The 13,962-nt window shown below is 36.3% G+C and overlaps 3 protein-coding genes across 4 annotated transcripts; 1 reads left to right on the plus strand and 2 right to left on the minus strand.

The window, feature by feature from the left end:
- Positions 1 to 1,440: 1,440 nt before the first annotated feature.
- Positions 1,441 to 4,292, minus strand: LOC143613730 (protein PLASTID TRANSCRIPTIONALLY ACTIVE 7-like). The gene is made up of 4 exons (XM_077087366.1): positions 4,220 to 4,292; positions 4,047 to 4,100; positions 3,916 to 3,978; positions 1,441 to 1,923 (listed from the first exon to the last, which is right to left on the minus strand). The coding sequence occupies exons 1-4, from the start codon at positions 4,283 to 4,285 to the stop codon at positions 1,576 to 1,578; spliced, it is 531 nt and encodes a 176-aa protein (XP_076943481.1). The 5' UTR covers positions 4,286 to 4,292; the 3' UTR covers positions 1,441 to 1,575.
- Positions 4,293 to 6,925: 2,633 nt separating this feature from the next.
- On the plus strand, positions 6,926 to 10,482 carry LOC143613748 (PP2A regulatory subunit TAP46-like). 2 transcript variants are annotated; one of them, XM_077087375.1, is made up of 10 exons: positions 6,926 to 7,014; positions 7,121 to 7,243; positions 7,350 to 7,436; positions 7,513 to 7,611; positions 7,700 to 7,861; positions 8,938 to 8,973; positions 9,054 to 9,125; positions 9,248 to 9,528; positions 9,624 to 9,876; positions 10,374 to 10,482. In XM_077087375.1, the coding sequence occupies exons 1-9, from the start codon at positions 6,928 to 6,930 to the stop codon at positions 9,874 to 9,876; spliced, it is 1,200 nt and encodes a 399-aa protein (XP_076943490.1). In that variant the 5' UTR covers positions 6,926 to 6,927; the 3' UTR covers positions 10,374 to 10,482. The 2 variants fall into 2 exon arrangements, with proteins under 2 accessions (XP_076943490.1, XP_076943489.1); XM_077087374.1 differs by lacking the exon at positions 10,374 to 10,482 and having other exon boundaries at positions 9,624 to 9,941.
- LOC143613745 (soluble starch synthase 1, chloroplastic/amyloplastic-like) lies at positions 10,460 to 12,928 on the minus strand. The gene is made up of 12 exons (XM_077087373.1): positions 12,407 to 12,928; positions 12,260 to 12,337; positions 12,065 to 12,189; positions 11,918 to 11,999; positions 11,676 to 11,849; positions 11,514 to 11,595; positions 11,359 to 11,450; positions 11,207 to 11,269; positions 11,040 to 11,129; positions 10,832 to 10,956; positions 10,641 to 10,749; positions 10,460 to 10,561 (listed from the first exon to the last, which is right to left on the minus strand). The coding sequence occupies exons 1-12, from the start codon at positions 12,554 to 12,556 to the stop codon at positions 10,460 to 10,462; spliced, it is 1,272 nt and encodes a 423-aa protein (XP_076943488.1). The 5' UTR covers positions 12,557 to 12,928.
- Positions 12,929 to 13,962: the final 1,034 nt, after the last annotated feature.

The raw sequence follows: 13,962 nt of genomic DNA on the forward strand, positions 1-13,962 counted from the left end.
TCTCTCATCCCTATCTCCATAATTACACTATATAAGAGCATTCTCAACCCATCCTCTAAAATTATGTGAGGAGGGTTTGTAAATTATAGGGTGTGGTTGTGAGTGTAAATTATAGGGTAGAGAGAGAAAAGGTAGTGATTTTTTGTAAATTTGGAGAAAAGGTATTGATTTTTTTGTAAATTATAGGATGGAGAGAGAAAAGGTAGTGATTTTTTGTAAATTTGGAGAAAAGGTAGTGATTTTTTTGTAAATTATAGGATGGAGAGAGAAAACTGTAATGAAAAATGTATAAAAAAATATTATTTAATTGAACAGAAGAGAGAAATATAGTGTTTTTTAGTGTAATTATATGATATATATGGATAGGGAATTGGATGAGAATGCTCTAAGAGCATTCTTAGTCCATTCTCCATCTTCATCTCTATAATTACACTAAAAACACTATATTTTCTCTCTCATTTTCAATTAAATAATATATTTTTATACTTTTATCATTACCTTTTCTCTCTCATTCACTCACAAGCACTTTCAAAAACATTAAAAAATTATAGAGATGAACAGTTCGCTTTTTCAAATTCAACCATGAACAGTAACATTTTCTCTCTTCTCTTCTCACAACCATTTTTAACCATCTCTAAAATATGGAGAACTCCCTCACATAATTTGGAGAACTCACTGGGAATGCTCTAAGAGCATTCTCATTCAATTCTCCATCTCCATCTCTATAATTACACTAAAAACACTATCTTTTCTCTTTCATTTTCAATTAAATAATATATTTTTATACTTTTATCATTACCTTTTCTCTCTCATTCACTCACAAGCACTTTCAAAACATTAAAAAATTATAGAGATAAACAATGCGCTTATTCAAATTTAACCATGAACAGTAACATTTTCTCTCTCCTTCTCTCACAACCATTTTTAACCATCTCTAAAAAATGGAGAACCCCCTCACATAATTTAGATAATCCATTGGGAATGCTCTAACACCACATCTCTCTCTACAGTTTAATTAAATAATATTTTTTTTATACTTTTATCATCACAGTTTTTTCTCTCCACCCTATAATTTATAAAAAATCACTACCTTTCCCTCAAATTTATAAAAAATCACTACATTTTCTCTCTCCACCCTATAATTTACACTCACAACCACTCACAACCCCACCCTATAATTTACAAATCCCCCCCCCCTCCCCCCCCCAAAAATTATAGGGGATGGGTTGAGAATGCTCTTAAGTCAACAAAACTATTCTTAAAATCAAAAAAATAAAAAACAGGTTTTGAGCGTTTAAGAGATTAGAGTGTGTTTTTCAAACTGTCATAAAATCCTACTATTTGATTACTAAATCAAGTATTTGTGCCACAATTAATTTGAATCTAAGATCATGGTGTTTGATTTGATGATTCTACTTTCAACAGTAATACAAACTGATAAAAAGATGTGACACCACTGCCACTGAGTTCATCCTATCTCTTCTCTTCTATAACTGAATTACATAACTAAGGATTGATAACAAATTATGCATACAAATGAGCTATAAAAAAGTGGAGAAGCAAGGGGGGGGGGGTCTACTGCTCGTCGTCCTCATGGTCATATGTGTCCATTTTGGTGATATGCTTGAAGGGATCGGTTCGCATGTAGGCCTCTGGTCGATAAAAGCCCATTTCATTCATTCTGTTGCTTATCGCGTGAAGAATGGCTTTCTTTTTACCCCCATATTCATCTTTGTTTTGTTCCACCAACTCATTGGCCTCCGCAGCCAAGTTGTTGACAAAAGCAAAAATATTATCCTCCCACAGCTTCAGCCTCTCTATGTCATACCCCACCAGCTTTCCGGTCTCCCATATGTCCCTCACCTGTTCTTCCACAAATGGTGTTCTTTCCTGTGCGTACCGAATCATCTCATCTTTCTTTGTCTACAGTCCATAACAACAAAAACTAATAAGACCATAAAATATAAGAGCATTCACAACAGCTTATCTATATCTATCTCTATAATTTAAAGAATAATCACTTTCTCTAAAAGATTTTCTGACTTTTATTTATCGTCCCACATCTCATTCCCTATCTCTATTTTATTAAATAATAATGTTTTTCTTTCTTCCAAGTACAATCTTTAACTACTAACTATTTTGTCCTTTTTTTTTTTCAAATATTGATTTCTAATACCTTTCTATAAAAGTTGACTATCTAATTTATTGGGTGTTGATTGGGTATTTTTCGAGTTTCAGGTTAATCAGGTATTTTGAAAACATATTTGTTCACACGCTCTAGTTTGAAATAGATCAAATTCATACTCCCAAAAAAAAAGGCACATTTTATGATTTGTATTGCAAGGTACTTTTGAAAAGATATTCATTCACCTGCTACCCATATAATGCTGCAAACTCATAAGCATTTGCATTCATTTCTCTATCAAATTAAACTCCTGCAAATTCATAATTGCATTTTGCAGGGTAATGCAATGCAAAGAACCTATTCCGTTTCACCCATGAAAATACAATCTTTGTTTACTGAAACACAAACTCATCATATGGTAACAAAATAAATTCATAAGAACACGCATTTTCAACATGTTCTTAACAAGTAAATATAAATGGCTGAAATACCAGTTTAATTTCCCTCTGAATTTACAAATTGTTTTTAACATTCCACTTCACATAACCATAGGCAACGAATTAGAATCCAAAGCAATGAATTGTCACTACTCCGTTAACCTTAAGCTATTCATGTAAATCACCAGTAATAATAAAAGAATGAAATTGAATTCACAACATTGTGAATTTAAAAAAGCTTCAACTGCCCCATGGACTCACGCAAGCAAACAAAAGTCAAACTAATAACACAAATCCAAAATTTACCGCAGCAATGAGAAACTTAAATCCTCAACAGTGAAAAAATACCAGCTTTAGATGGATCATCCTAAGAAACGAAAAGCCTAAATCCAAAATTTACTTGGAAATCATCATTAGTAACGCAAAAAAGGAACAAATAATACTGATGCAGTTTCGGAAGCGATCAATGGTTCGAGAGACTCATGATTATCAAAGACGATAAAACCGATCCAAAGGTTCTATGAACAAAGTTCTCTTCAATTAAAATTCAATCAAAAACTACTAACAAAGAAACCTAACACCCTATTTATACTAAAAGAAAACGAGATAAACATGGAAACGAGGTAAACGTAAAATAATAAAAGATAAACTAACAAAGAAACCTAACACCCTATTTATTTTGTTAGTTTATCTTTTATTATTTTACGTTTACCTCGTTTCCATGTTTATCTCGTTTTCTTTTAGTATAAATAGGGTGTTAGGTTTCTTTGTTAGTAGTTTTTGATTGAATTTTAATTGAAGAGAACTTTGTTCTTAGAACCTTTGGTTCGGTTTTATCGTCTTTGATAATCATGAGTCTCTCGAGCCATTGATCGCTTCCGAAACTGCATCAAATACTAAGTCCAAATTACGCGCATTACATATACAACAACAATAACATTCCCTGAAGCATCTATAGTTTATGCTAAAATACTTGACACAGAGTCATGTTGATGGGAAAGTAGAAGCTCGATACAAAATTTATTGAAATTAGTTTCATTCAAACCTCCTCCTGTTGACTAAAATAATGTAACTAACTAACGATTGACCAGTATCACTACAGCCATTAGCCCTGAGATGATTGTGTTAATCCAAGACAAACCTAAGACCCTTATCCTAAATACACGAACCGGTGTTGTAGAAGTCACAAGTCAGGCGGGGTGGGGACTAGCGATTAACCCGGATTAATCAAATTAGAACAGACACACCCACCCACCTAAGTTCCTTATCCTAAATATAATATAGATTGAAGAATGAAGAAATAACATGAAGTAGTTAGTTGTGCAATTAATTAATTATAATGAATCAAAATACCAATTTTCTTCTCCTCCATATCCTCCGACGCCCAACGCCGCCGTTTTGGGAGTGATCGTTACCCTACAACACCAAATAATTAGATACAATACAATTTGGATATTTATTATTATGGATGGGTATTGACCGACCTTGGAGTATATGGAAAAGTTGGATCGCCGAGTGTTGAACTGGAGCTTCTGCTGCTGCTGAAATAGATAGATGATTGAAGAGGTTATTTCAAACTTACTTATGACAAATTATATTAATAATAATGCAAGTGTAGATTGTAGAGAGTTAAGTTGATGGATTATTATTAATTTACAGATGATGAAGAATTTGAATATAACGATTGAAGCCCCATAGAATTCATCGCCATTGCCATTATCATATCATACATCCAACCCACCCTTATCTTCTTTCCTTAATTTTATACCTCACTCAGACAGTCAGTCAGTCGGATAATGTTATTTTTGGTATTGCTTTACCAGCATAGCCCGGCCCCATTCTAGCCCAAAGATCAATGGCAACAAAATATTTATTTTAATTATTGTCTTTTAATAATTATCATTATCATTCGTTTCAAAAGACGTAGCGATGCATTTTGTTATCCGCTTATCTTCTGTTTCAATACAATCACTATATTACTTATTAAATATATTAAAAAGAAAACGGTAAGTTTCATAACTGATGCATCTTTGAAGTGGTATCAATTACAAAAGAAGTTTTTCAATAAAAATAAAAATACAATAATTAGAAACTAAATGAACGAATGAAATTTGATCCATACGCTACCACTCTTTTTTATTGTACCAACGAGTCATTTGTACACTTATGCTTTAAAACAAAATTATATATAAGTCATATATAATTTTTTTTTAATAATTATGGGTCTCTCATGAGAATGAGTCTGAATCCGTCGACCTCCACAACCTCTCTTTGTCCGGCTCTAATATATAGAAAGATAATACTAAGGGGCTGTTTGGCAAATGCTGAACCATTAAGTGCTGAACCATTAAGAGGTCTGAATGATTAAGAGGCTCTGAGCCAGTAAGTGTTGTTTGGTTGGACCTCTAAATGACAATGCAGAATGACTATTTTACCTCTCTAAACATATATTTGTTTATTACGAGCTCTTAATAAACGACCAAAACACATCTTAAAACAAAATTTTATTATAACCAACCAAAATACATCTTACAACAAACATTCTTAATAATCAACCAAAAGACATCTTAAAATACTCCCTCCATCAAGAGTTCTTGACCTCAAGAACTTAAAAAACATGAAAAAAAAAAACAAAAAAAGGTTGACAATGCAAACTATGGCAGTAAGCATCTAATCTAGTGAAAATGCTTTAGAATGTTTTAAGAGTTACTCAATTGCTTGCTTCAGTTCTCGTGCAAATCATATACTGCTCCAAGAATTCCTTTCGAGCAAAACACTAGCAGGACTTGAATTAAAGACCAACATCAATAGCAACCAAATTCTATTAGGAGGAACATTAGTTTCTTGCATAGCGAATCAGCTGCAAGAATCCCTTTCACCTCATTCAAAATCACCATGTAACATCTTGAACCAAACTCACGATCCTTACAAACATCATTAGTGGGATCTTTTTCACATGTATCATCACAAAACTCACTGCTTCCTTCCTTTGAAGGACATTCTTCTTGCCATTTTTTATAAAAGAATTCGTCGCATCATCTAAACATAGAGACCCGTTAACACTTTTTTTCTCATCTACGCCTTCCACTTCATATTCATTTACGTCAAATGACCAGATATTCGCTTATTTAGAATGCCCTGATTGTTGAAGCTTCTTTGCATGATTCTCAAAATTAGGTAATTTGTCATCCTCCTCAAGTCTACCAACACCAGCATGCAAGAATACAAAACTATGTCCTACATCAGATACTATTATATAGACATTCAGAAGTATTAAGCATTAAATGAATTAATTATTAACATCAAGAATCAAGTAATTTTATCACCTCAACAATTATAGCAGTAAGTGTTGAATTGTTAGCTGGGATTTGAGCTCTGTTTGCCATTTGAGACGCAAGATAAAGCTATCTGAAATTTACATGTTAGATCAGTAAATAATTGACATTATGAAAAAAATGAAATTGTCTAAAAATTAGGCTAAAACTTGAAAATGGAAATCCAATTGTTTTATAATTCATTTGAGATTCCAGAATTGACGTCTATTGCGCTTAATTACCAACTCGATTACTGTTCTAAAATTAGGGTTCATATGTTCTACTCAAACGTGTAGCCTAAAATCGAATTGATCTAGCAAATTAAGCATATTTTCGAGATAGATCCTTGAATCATACATGACAACAAAGGTCTTACTCAAAGCAGAAACAGAAAATTAGAGTGATTATGGGAGAAATCAAGAGCATACCTGCTATTGATTGAGACACAGAGGATTGCCATTGATTGCGACGGTTAGGAGGTGAAACCATGGTGAAGATCAGTAAGGAGGGGGGATTTTTTTAACGAGGGTGTATATCAGGATAAAGGGTATTTGTGTCTCTTTAACCATTCAACAAGAAAAAGAAGCTGAACCATACTGAACCATTAAGTGGTGGTGCTTAATTCAATCAAACGGTCTGAATCTGAGCGAATCAGACCCTGACCTCTGAATGGCTCCATTCAGACATTAACAAACGGGCTCTAAGTCTGTCCAAAATGCTTAACGCTCGCTCTAAAATAGTCGGAAAATTGCCGTTTGATTTCGGCTCGGCTCGGCTCATGAAGCGGCCTAGGTGATAGATACATTAGAGAATAGAAGGATTGAATAAAGCCGGGTCAAACATTAGTTCCATCCTATCCGACTCTTAGATGAACGGCTAAGATGCTTTAACAACTACATCGACGGTCGAGATAAGTCGGTGTTCGTAACCAAGAAAACCCATCGTCACTCCTATTTACATCTCGGATCCAAAATCTCAACCCGATTCCTACCCGATTCATCAAAAAAACAAGAAACACAGAAACAAAGAATCAATCAATCGATTTGGATCAATGAAAATGGAAGACATGTCTTTGCCGGCTTTGTTCGACCAGGCCCGCAAGATTCACCTCCTTGCAACCGATTCAGCAGTCGACAAGGTAGGTTTCTATACATATCCCAACAGGATTGTTATAATTTATTTATTTTTTACATGTATATATGAATATTATTATTATTATTATGATCATGATATGTTAATTGTAGGAAACGTTGAGAAAAGGATGTGAGGCTTTGCAACAATGTGAAGAAATGATTAGCAAGCTAGGCTTGTTTTCTAGTAACGAAACTAAGGAAGAAATTAGTACCACAAATCTCAAATATATCCTCGTAAGTGTTATCATTACGATTCGGCTGCTTTCAATTAAATTTTAGTTTAAGAGCTATGTTGCGAATGAGTTATGTAAGGTTTCCATTGTGGGTTTTGTGGGGATAGGTCCCGTTTTATCTTGCGGAATTGATAGAGAAGACTGGACACGATAATAGGATACAGATATTGAAGGCTTCACTGGCTAAGTTAAAGGTAGTAGTTAACTATTATTATCAAATTGTTGAACGTGTAGCGGTTTTGGTTAAGTGTAAGTTTGAATGACGTGTAGGAGTTTCTTTCGTTTTGTGATGCGATGGAGCTTGTGCCGGAAGGTGAGTTGGAAACGGGAGCTCAGAATACGACTGCTATCGACAAGAGGGCTAAGAAGGTCAGTTGGTTGGTCGTATTAATATTTTCTTATTGTGAAATGATTGTTATATGTTTTGTACGAAATTAAGGGGCTGACTTGAATCTAGATTGCTCGGTTCAAGCGCCAACGTGCTGCGGAGTCGAAACTATTGGAACTAAAGGAACGGAAAGAAAGACGTGGGCGCTCAACTAGGGCTGCTGCCCTGTCTACTCCTGTTGATGCTGGGGATGATGATGCGCTTGATGATGATGGTGAAGAAGAAAGGGAGGTCAGTTATTATTATGTTTGTTTTGCGTATGTTTGGGTTCATAAGAGTGACCAGGGCAGCAAACTGGATGAACTGTTATATTAGGAACAACAGCTGTACATGTTTTAGGGATTGCAATGGTGTTCAACACAGTTAGCCTTAGTTTTTTCCTATGGGTGTAAACGAGCCAAGCCGAGCTCGACTAGGCTTGAGCTCGGCTCCTGAGTTGTTTTTTCAAGCTCGGGCTCGCCTTATGTATAATTTATTAATTAATTTATATGCATTTTATATATTTTCGGAAAAACCTTAAACGAACCTAAGCTTGGCTCGGGCTCGTTTAGTACCTTAAACGAGCCAAAGCTCGGCTCGAGCTTGGCTGCTAAGTGTAAGTTAATACATAGAAGTCCAAAAGAGGTAAAATTAAAAAATACACAAGGCTCATTAAGGCTCGACGAGCCTAACTGAGTTTCACATACAAGGCTCGAGCTCAGGCTTGATAACTAAACTAGCTTTATTTGAGACTCGAGCTCGAAAAACTCGGGTCGTTTCGAGCTTTTTATCGAAGGGGAGGTTGGTTATTACGTTTGTTTGTTTGTTGTACTTGTGTGTATGTATAATCTTCTTCATTAGAGTGACCAAACAATTACATTTAGCAACAACAGCTCAACATGCTTTTACGGACTCCAGTGTTGTTCAACACAGTTCCTTGAAGTTTTAATCGTTTGTAATTTGTAACCATCCTAAATTATGAACTGGATTGCATCATGGCCCACTTGCTACGTCCTGTCTATTACTAGCTATTGCATCAAGCCACTAATTATTATCTGTTTTCATAAAATCTGATTTCCTTTTAATATTTGAATGCTTGATCTATGATTATCCCACGATTCAGAAGAAGGCCAATAATTGCTTCAGTTCAATTACTATAGTTGTTTTAATAGAATCGTTGACACATGATTTTAACATCAACACAGTTACTATGTCTTGGGGTTGGGAAGGTTTAATAGAAATGTAGAAAGAAAATATGCTATTCTAGCTTTAGAAAGCTTATTTCTTGGGTTTCACTTTAATTCATTTATCTGTTTGTGAATTTGCAGGCTTGGCTTACTACAATCTCATTGGCTATCTGCAAGGTCGGTGTTTAATAGTTTTGACCCAGTCTCTCGTTTTTGCATTTTTCAGTTAATTGTTTTCTGATTAAATTATATTGTAGGCTCTTGATCTAATGGAAATGCTGAAAAAAGAGGAGGAAATGCTGTCTGCAATAAAGGAAAAACAAGAGCAGGTATAACTCATCATCAAATGTCTTAAGCTAGTTTCATAATATACAAGAATAGGATAAAAGGACTTTTATGGTTTTAGAAATCCACAAGCATATCATATTCATAAGCATTGTATTGTGTGCAGGAAGGAGACACTGAAATTTCACAGGCGGTTCTTGAAGAACGTGCAAAGACTGTAGAAGACTGGCACCGCAATGCTGCTGCTAGAGCTCGATACACGAAACCAGCAGCACCTATAACATGTGCTACTTTTGCCCAAGATGTGTTGGAAGGGAGAGCTAAGGTTTCACAGGCACATGATCACAAACACCAACCAATCATGTTTGGACCAGCTAGTCTCGTGGGCGGAAGCATAACAAGTGAAAGAGAAAGGATCGCTGCACAAGTTTTCCAACCTGGTCACAGGTATTATATTATACTATTCTAGTGCTACCAAAGATGATCTTTTAAGGTGTGTTGACTGTGAGTATTTATAGATGCAATTTTCATATAAATGTTAGATTGCCAACAATGAGCATAGAGGAGGCTGGGTTGAAGGAGATGGAGATGATGAATAAATGGCAAGAGAGAACTGCTAAGATGATAGAGGAAGCCAACTCCTCGTGGCACAATGAAAAATGGAAGCCAAGGCCAGGTGGCGCTGATGATGATGAGGATGACGAGGCTGCCCAAGACAGGGCAAGGGCCTTTGATGATTGGAAAGATGAAAACCCTCGAGGTGCCGGAAACTCAAAGCTCACACCTTGTGGCTAAGTAGGTATTCGTTTCTCGTTTTCTGCAAGCTTTTGGTATCTCTTATGATGGAGATGTACACTTAAAATTCATATCATTATGTGTAATAGTGAGCTTAACTTATGTAGAATGGTAAGCCAATAAACCGTATAAAACAAAGTTTGTGATCCCTATTTTTTTTTATCAAAATGATGCAAAGAAACATGAACATGAATTCAATAGTGAAGGTGGTGTGTTCTTAACATAATCGACTTCCAAGCAGCCCGTGATGGCGTCGATTAGGTGACGTAAGGAGGGTCCATGAAGGCCCACTGGATAAGCTGCTCATATTGGAGTGCAGCATTATCCCATGAGCAATCTCTCTCCATGCCTCTTCTCATTAACCCTTCCCATGACGTCTTGTGCTCCCTGTATGTCTTTATAGCCGTCCTTAGCGCCTAAACCATCAACCAATCGTTCCGTAAATCTTACTATCAAGTAAAAAAAGTTAATAATTTTATTTTAATTTTGAATTTCAGAACTTACATCCAACATGCTTTCTCTTGTCAATGGTGAGAAGACCCATCTGTTAAAACCAGTACAGAAAAATATATTAACAGTTGGTCTACAAATAACTTATGATGTGGACTGGCAGGATATCGGATACGTACCCGGTGCCTTCTTCATCTTCACCTTCTGCAAATGGATTGAAAGTGTTGACAGTTTCCTGGAATGTCAAAAGGTTTATTAGTTTAAGTATAGTTTATAAACAATACAGATCATGCGTCGTATTGAATTTAACTCACTCGAAGTCCTCCGGTTCCATGGACAACTGGTACAGTTCCATACCTCATTGCATACTGCTGGTTTAGACCACATGGTTCAAATCTTGAGGGCATTAACAGGATATCACACCTGCACATTTCACTTGCTTAGATATATCATAAAAGCAACCCCACTCCCTTAAGCATTCATTACAGGTGATTCAGTTACCCACCCTGCGGTTATCTGGTGAGCAATAGGGATACTAAATCCAACCCATCCGCGGTATTTGTTTCTAAATGCTGCTTCACTTGCTCTCATCCACTCTTCATACTGTCTCTCACCTGATCCAAGCATAACCTGAAAAAATATCCCATCTTTATTCATCCATCCATCTATATAAGTTTATAACCTCCATTTAAAAAAAAATAATAAACGCCTACAAATTGAACATCGTCTTGCAGCAAGGCTGGAGCAGCTGAGAGTAGTATATCTATTCCTTTTTGGTAGTCCAGTCTCCCAATAAATCCAATCTGTCAGATTTCACAAGCTTATAACCATAGCGGGAGTCGTTTCACACGTTTTGGTCATAAATATAGAGCGTACTCACCAACGGACAATCTGGCCGAATTGGAAGACCTAATTCTTTTTGTAGAGCTATCTTGCACTCCATCTTCATTTCACATACAGACCAATGATATCTTTATTATATAATCTTTATAAATATAAATAACATTTTATTAAGTAACTTGCAATGACCACCTTCCCTGAAAGGTCATCAGCAGTGTAATGAGAAGAGATATACTCATCAGAGGATGGGTCCCATTCAGTAGCATCAATGCCATTTGGGATTCCTGCATTTATCATCAAAGCTTATACCTTTCATACTGAAATAGAACACCATATTACCTACATACCGCTCACAACAAACTTTCGGCTAGTCAGAAGCTTGTTTAGACCATATCCACCTTCCGGGGTTGTTATTTCCCAAGAATAACCCTGAAACATGAAGTCATTAATAAACAACTTCATAAGTAACTGTACACACACACGTCTTTATTCTCGATAAAAGAAGGTACCTGACTAACCGTCAATATCCGGTCAGCAGTCACAATTGCGCCTTTCAAAATATTAACCGCCTGACCAGTGTCAAGAGCATGTGTCCTTGCCCAAGTAGGAAATACCCATTCCAAGGCTCCATACCACTCCCAGGGCAATCCCAAATTACAGTAAGTTGATGCAGCCTCAACTCCCTTGCATACAAATATTAAAATCACATACTTTTCCAGTAGCATGATTGAAGGATATGAAAACAGTGTACCTGGTGTGCAATATTATGAATCACAATGACACTCCGAGCGTCCTTATAGATTCCATTTGGACGATATTTTGCTGCCAAGAGTCTAATAAACAAAATCATTAGCGAGGATATCAAATGAGGGGAGTGTTCGGTGAGGTGATGACATACATTGGCACAAGTCCTGCATGCCAATCATTAGCAAGAAACAGACATTTCTGTCCATATGTAAACCCTCCTAAAGGAAGCACTAAAGGAGCCTCACACGCTGCGTGACAAAGTAAGGTGAACCGAAACTGTTTAATCAAAAGAGAAACATGTTATTGTTGATATAAAAATATAACATGTTATGTCATTAATTAGTACCTGGTTATCGCCAAATGGACCATAAATATCGCCATATGGATTTCCAGGACGGTGATAGCAAGGATGGTCCACAAACACCTGAAACCACATTTCAATATTATTATCTGCAACATGTTCTGTTATGTTAAAGCTGATTATATAACTTACCCAGTCAACGCCTTTCCTGTACTCGTGAAAGAAATTAACCTCCTGGATCCCACCAAAGCAGTAAACCTTGGTTGGACAATCAAGATTGGTGGTGCGAGCAAAGTTTTCGTCAGAGGGGCCTCCGTGTAAATATCTTGGAGAGACAACCATAACTCGATGTCCACGTGCTGCAAGTGCAATGGGCAAGGAACCACACACATCCCCTAACCCTCCTGTCTTTGAGTATGGTGATGCTTCAGAAGTAACAAATACTATGTTGTATGTCTCCTTTTTAAGATCTTCCGATCCTGCAGGTGTTAATTCATCATCTTCCAACTTGTCAGCAGGAAAGCTGCCTGCTTCAATGTCACCTGGGAGTTTTCACAGTTCGCTACCAGTTACTAATCATATATGCAATTAGAAATCGTTTTTAACTGCAAACGGAACGCATTTTTAGGGGTGTAAAACGAGCCATGGCGCTCACGAGCTGCTTGAGCTCAGATTGATAAAAGGCTCAAAACGAGCGCAGCTTTTTGAGCTCAATCCAAGCCTCAAATAAAGCTCGTGTAATTATTGAGCCCGAGCTTGAGCCTTGTATGAGAAGCTCATCTAGGCTCGTCATGCCTTAACGGGCCTTATGCATTTTTATGTTTTTCCTCTTTTGGACTTCTAAGTTTTAATTTTACACTGCACAAACAAGCTCGAGCTAGAGTTAAGCTTTGGCTCGTTTAAGGTATACTACATGAGCTTGAGCCAAGCTTAGGCTCAAAAGTGATTTTTCAAAGTATATAAAAATAATAAAAAGTGTATATAAATTAATTAATAAATAATAAACGAGCCGAGCCCAAGCTTAAAAAAGCAACTCATGAGCCGAGCTCGAGTTTTAGAAAAGAGCTCAAAATGAGTCGAGTTCGGGCTCAGCTTGGCTCGTTTACATCCCTACACATTTGGACAAGTTACTTGTAATAGAAGTAAGCTATTGCTCTATTCTCTTTGCTGGCAGACCTCAAACAACAACATGGGTTGTCCCATTCCACTCTGGTTTTAAATTAAAAATGTAGCTAGTATTAATATTTATTTATCATTGATGTCCGTTGTCAGTGATCATATGAAGTTGCAGATTAAATGCTTAGAGTTTGGAATTATTAGTTGGCTGCCAAATTATCAAGATCCAAATTTAGAATAAAAAAAGGCTGCATTTCTGATTCAAAAGGGTTGGTTGATAACAATGTAAAAGATTATTAGGTAGAACATGAATGATGATAAACCAACATACCCGATTGAGGGATGAGCTGAAACTCCTTTTCATCATCATCATCATCATCATCATCATCATCATCTTCTACTTCTTCTTCATCATCAGAAAACCCAACAAGATTTTCCTTTTCGTCGTCTTGTTTAGAGCTGTTAATGATATTGATACTACAGTTCCTCGTTTTTTCATTCTTAAAACACAAAAATCCCAACCTCCTATTAGAACCCAACTTGAGTTCGTCTGCTATCTTACGGTTTGGTTTGGAAAATGAAACAGGAAACGATAGCGGGAGCGACGTCATGAGTCAAAGGAAATACTACAA

The sequence above is a fragment of the Bidens hawaiensis genome, unplaced genomic scaffold (assembly GCF_021521415.1).
Source record: "Bidens hawaiensis isolate Kalapana, Puna unplaced genomic scaffold, B.hawaiensis_p1.1 tig00038089_1, whole genome shotgun sequence".
Lineage (NCBI taxonomy): Eukaryota > Viridiplantae > Streptophyta > Magnoliopsida > Asterales > Asteraceae > Bidens > Bidens hawaiensis.

What these genes read in the sequence shown, in the direction of transcription:
- LOC143613730 (XM_077087366.1), bottom strand. Translation starts at nt 4,285, where the DNA reads ATGATAATGGCAATGGCGATGAATTCTATGGGGCTTCAATCGTTATAT. An exon ending in ATTCAAATTCTTCATCATCT is followed by an intron (nt 4,101 to 4,219) that starts GTAAATTAATAA and finishes CTATTTCAGCAG; the next exon opens with CAGCAGAAGCTCCAGTTCAA. An exon ending in ACTTTTCCATATACTCCAAG is followed by an intron (nt 3,979 to 4,046) that starts GTCGGTCAATAC and finishes TTGGTGTTGTAG; the next exon opens with GGTAACGATCACTCCCAAAA.
- LOC143613748 (XM_077087375.1), top strand. Translation starts at nt 6,928, where the DNA reads ATGAAAATGGAAGACATGTCTTTGCCGGCTTTGTTCGACCAGGCCCGC. An exon ending in CAAATCTCAAATATATCCTC is followed by an intron (nt 7,244 to 7,349) that starts GTAAGTGTTATC and finishes TTGTGGGGATAG; the next exon opens with GTCCCGTTTTATCTTGCGGA. An exon ending in TCGACAAGAGGGCTAAGAAG is followed by an intron (nt 7,612 to 7,699) that starts GTCAGTTGGTTG and finishes ACTTGAATCTAG; the next exon opens with ATTGCTCGGTTCAAGCGCCA.
- LOC143613745 (XM_077087373.1), bottom strand. Translation starts at nt 12,556, where the DNA reads ATGGTTGTCTCTCCAAGATATTTACACGGAGGCCCCTCTGACGAAAAC. An exon ending in TTCATAATATTGCACACCAG is followed by an intron (nt 11,850 to 11,917) that starts GTACACTGTTTT and finishes TTTGTATGCAAG; the next exon opens with GGAGTTGAGGCTGCATCAAC. An exon ending in CTGATGACCTTTCAGGGAAG is followed by an intron (nt 11,270 to 11,358) that starts GTGGTCATTGCA and finishes TGTGAAATGAAG; the next exon opens with ATGGAGTGCAAGATAGCTCT.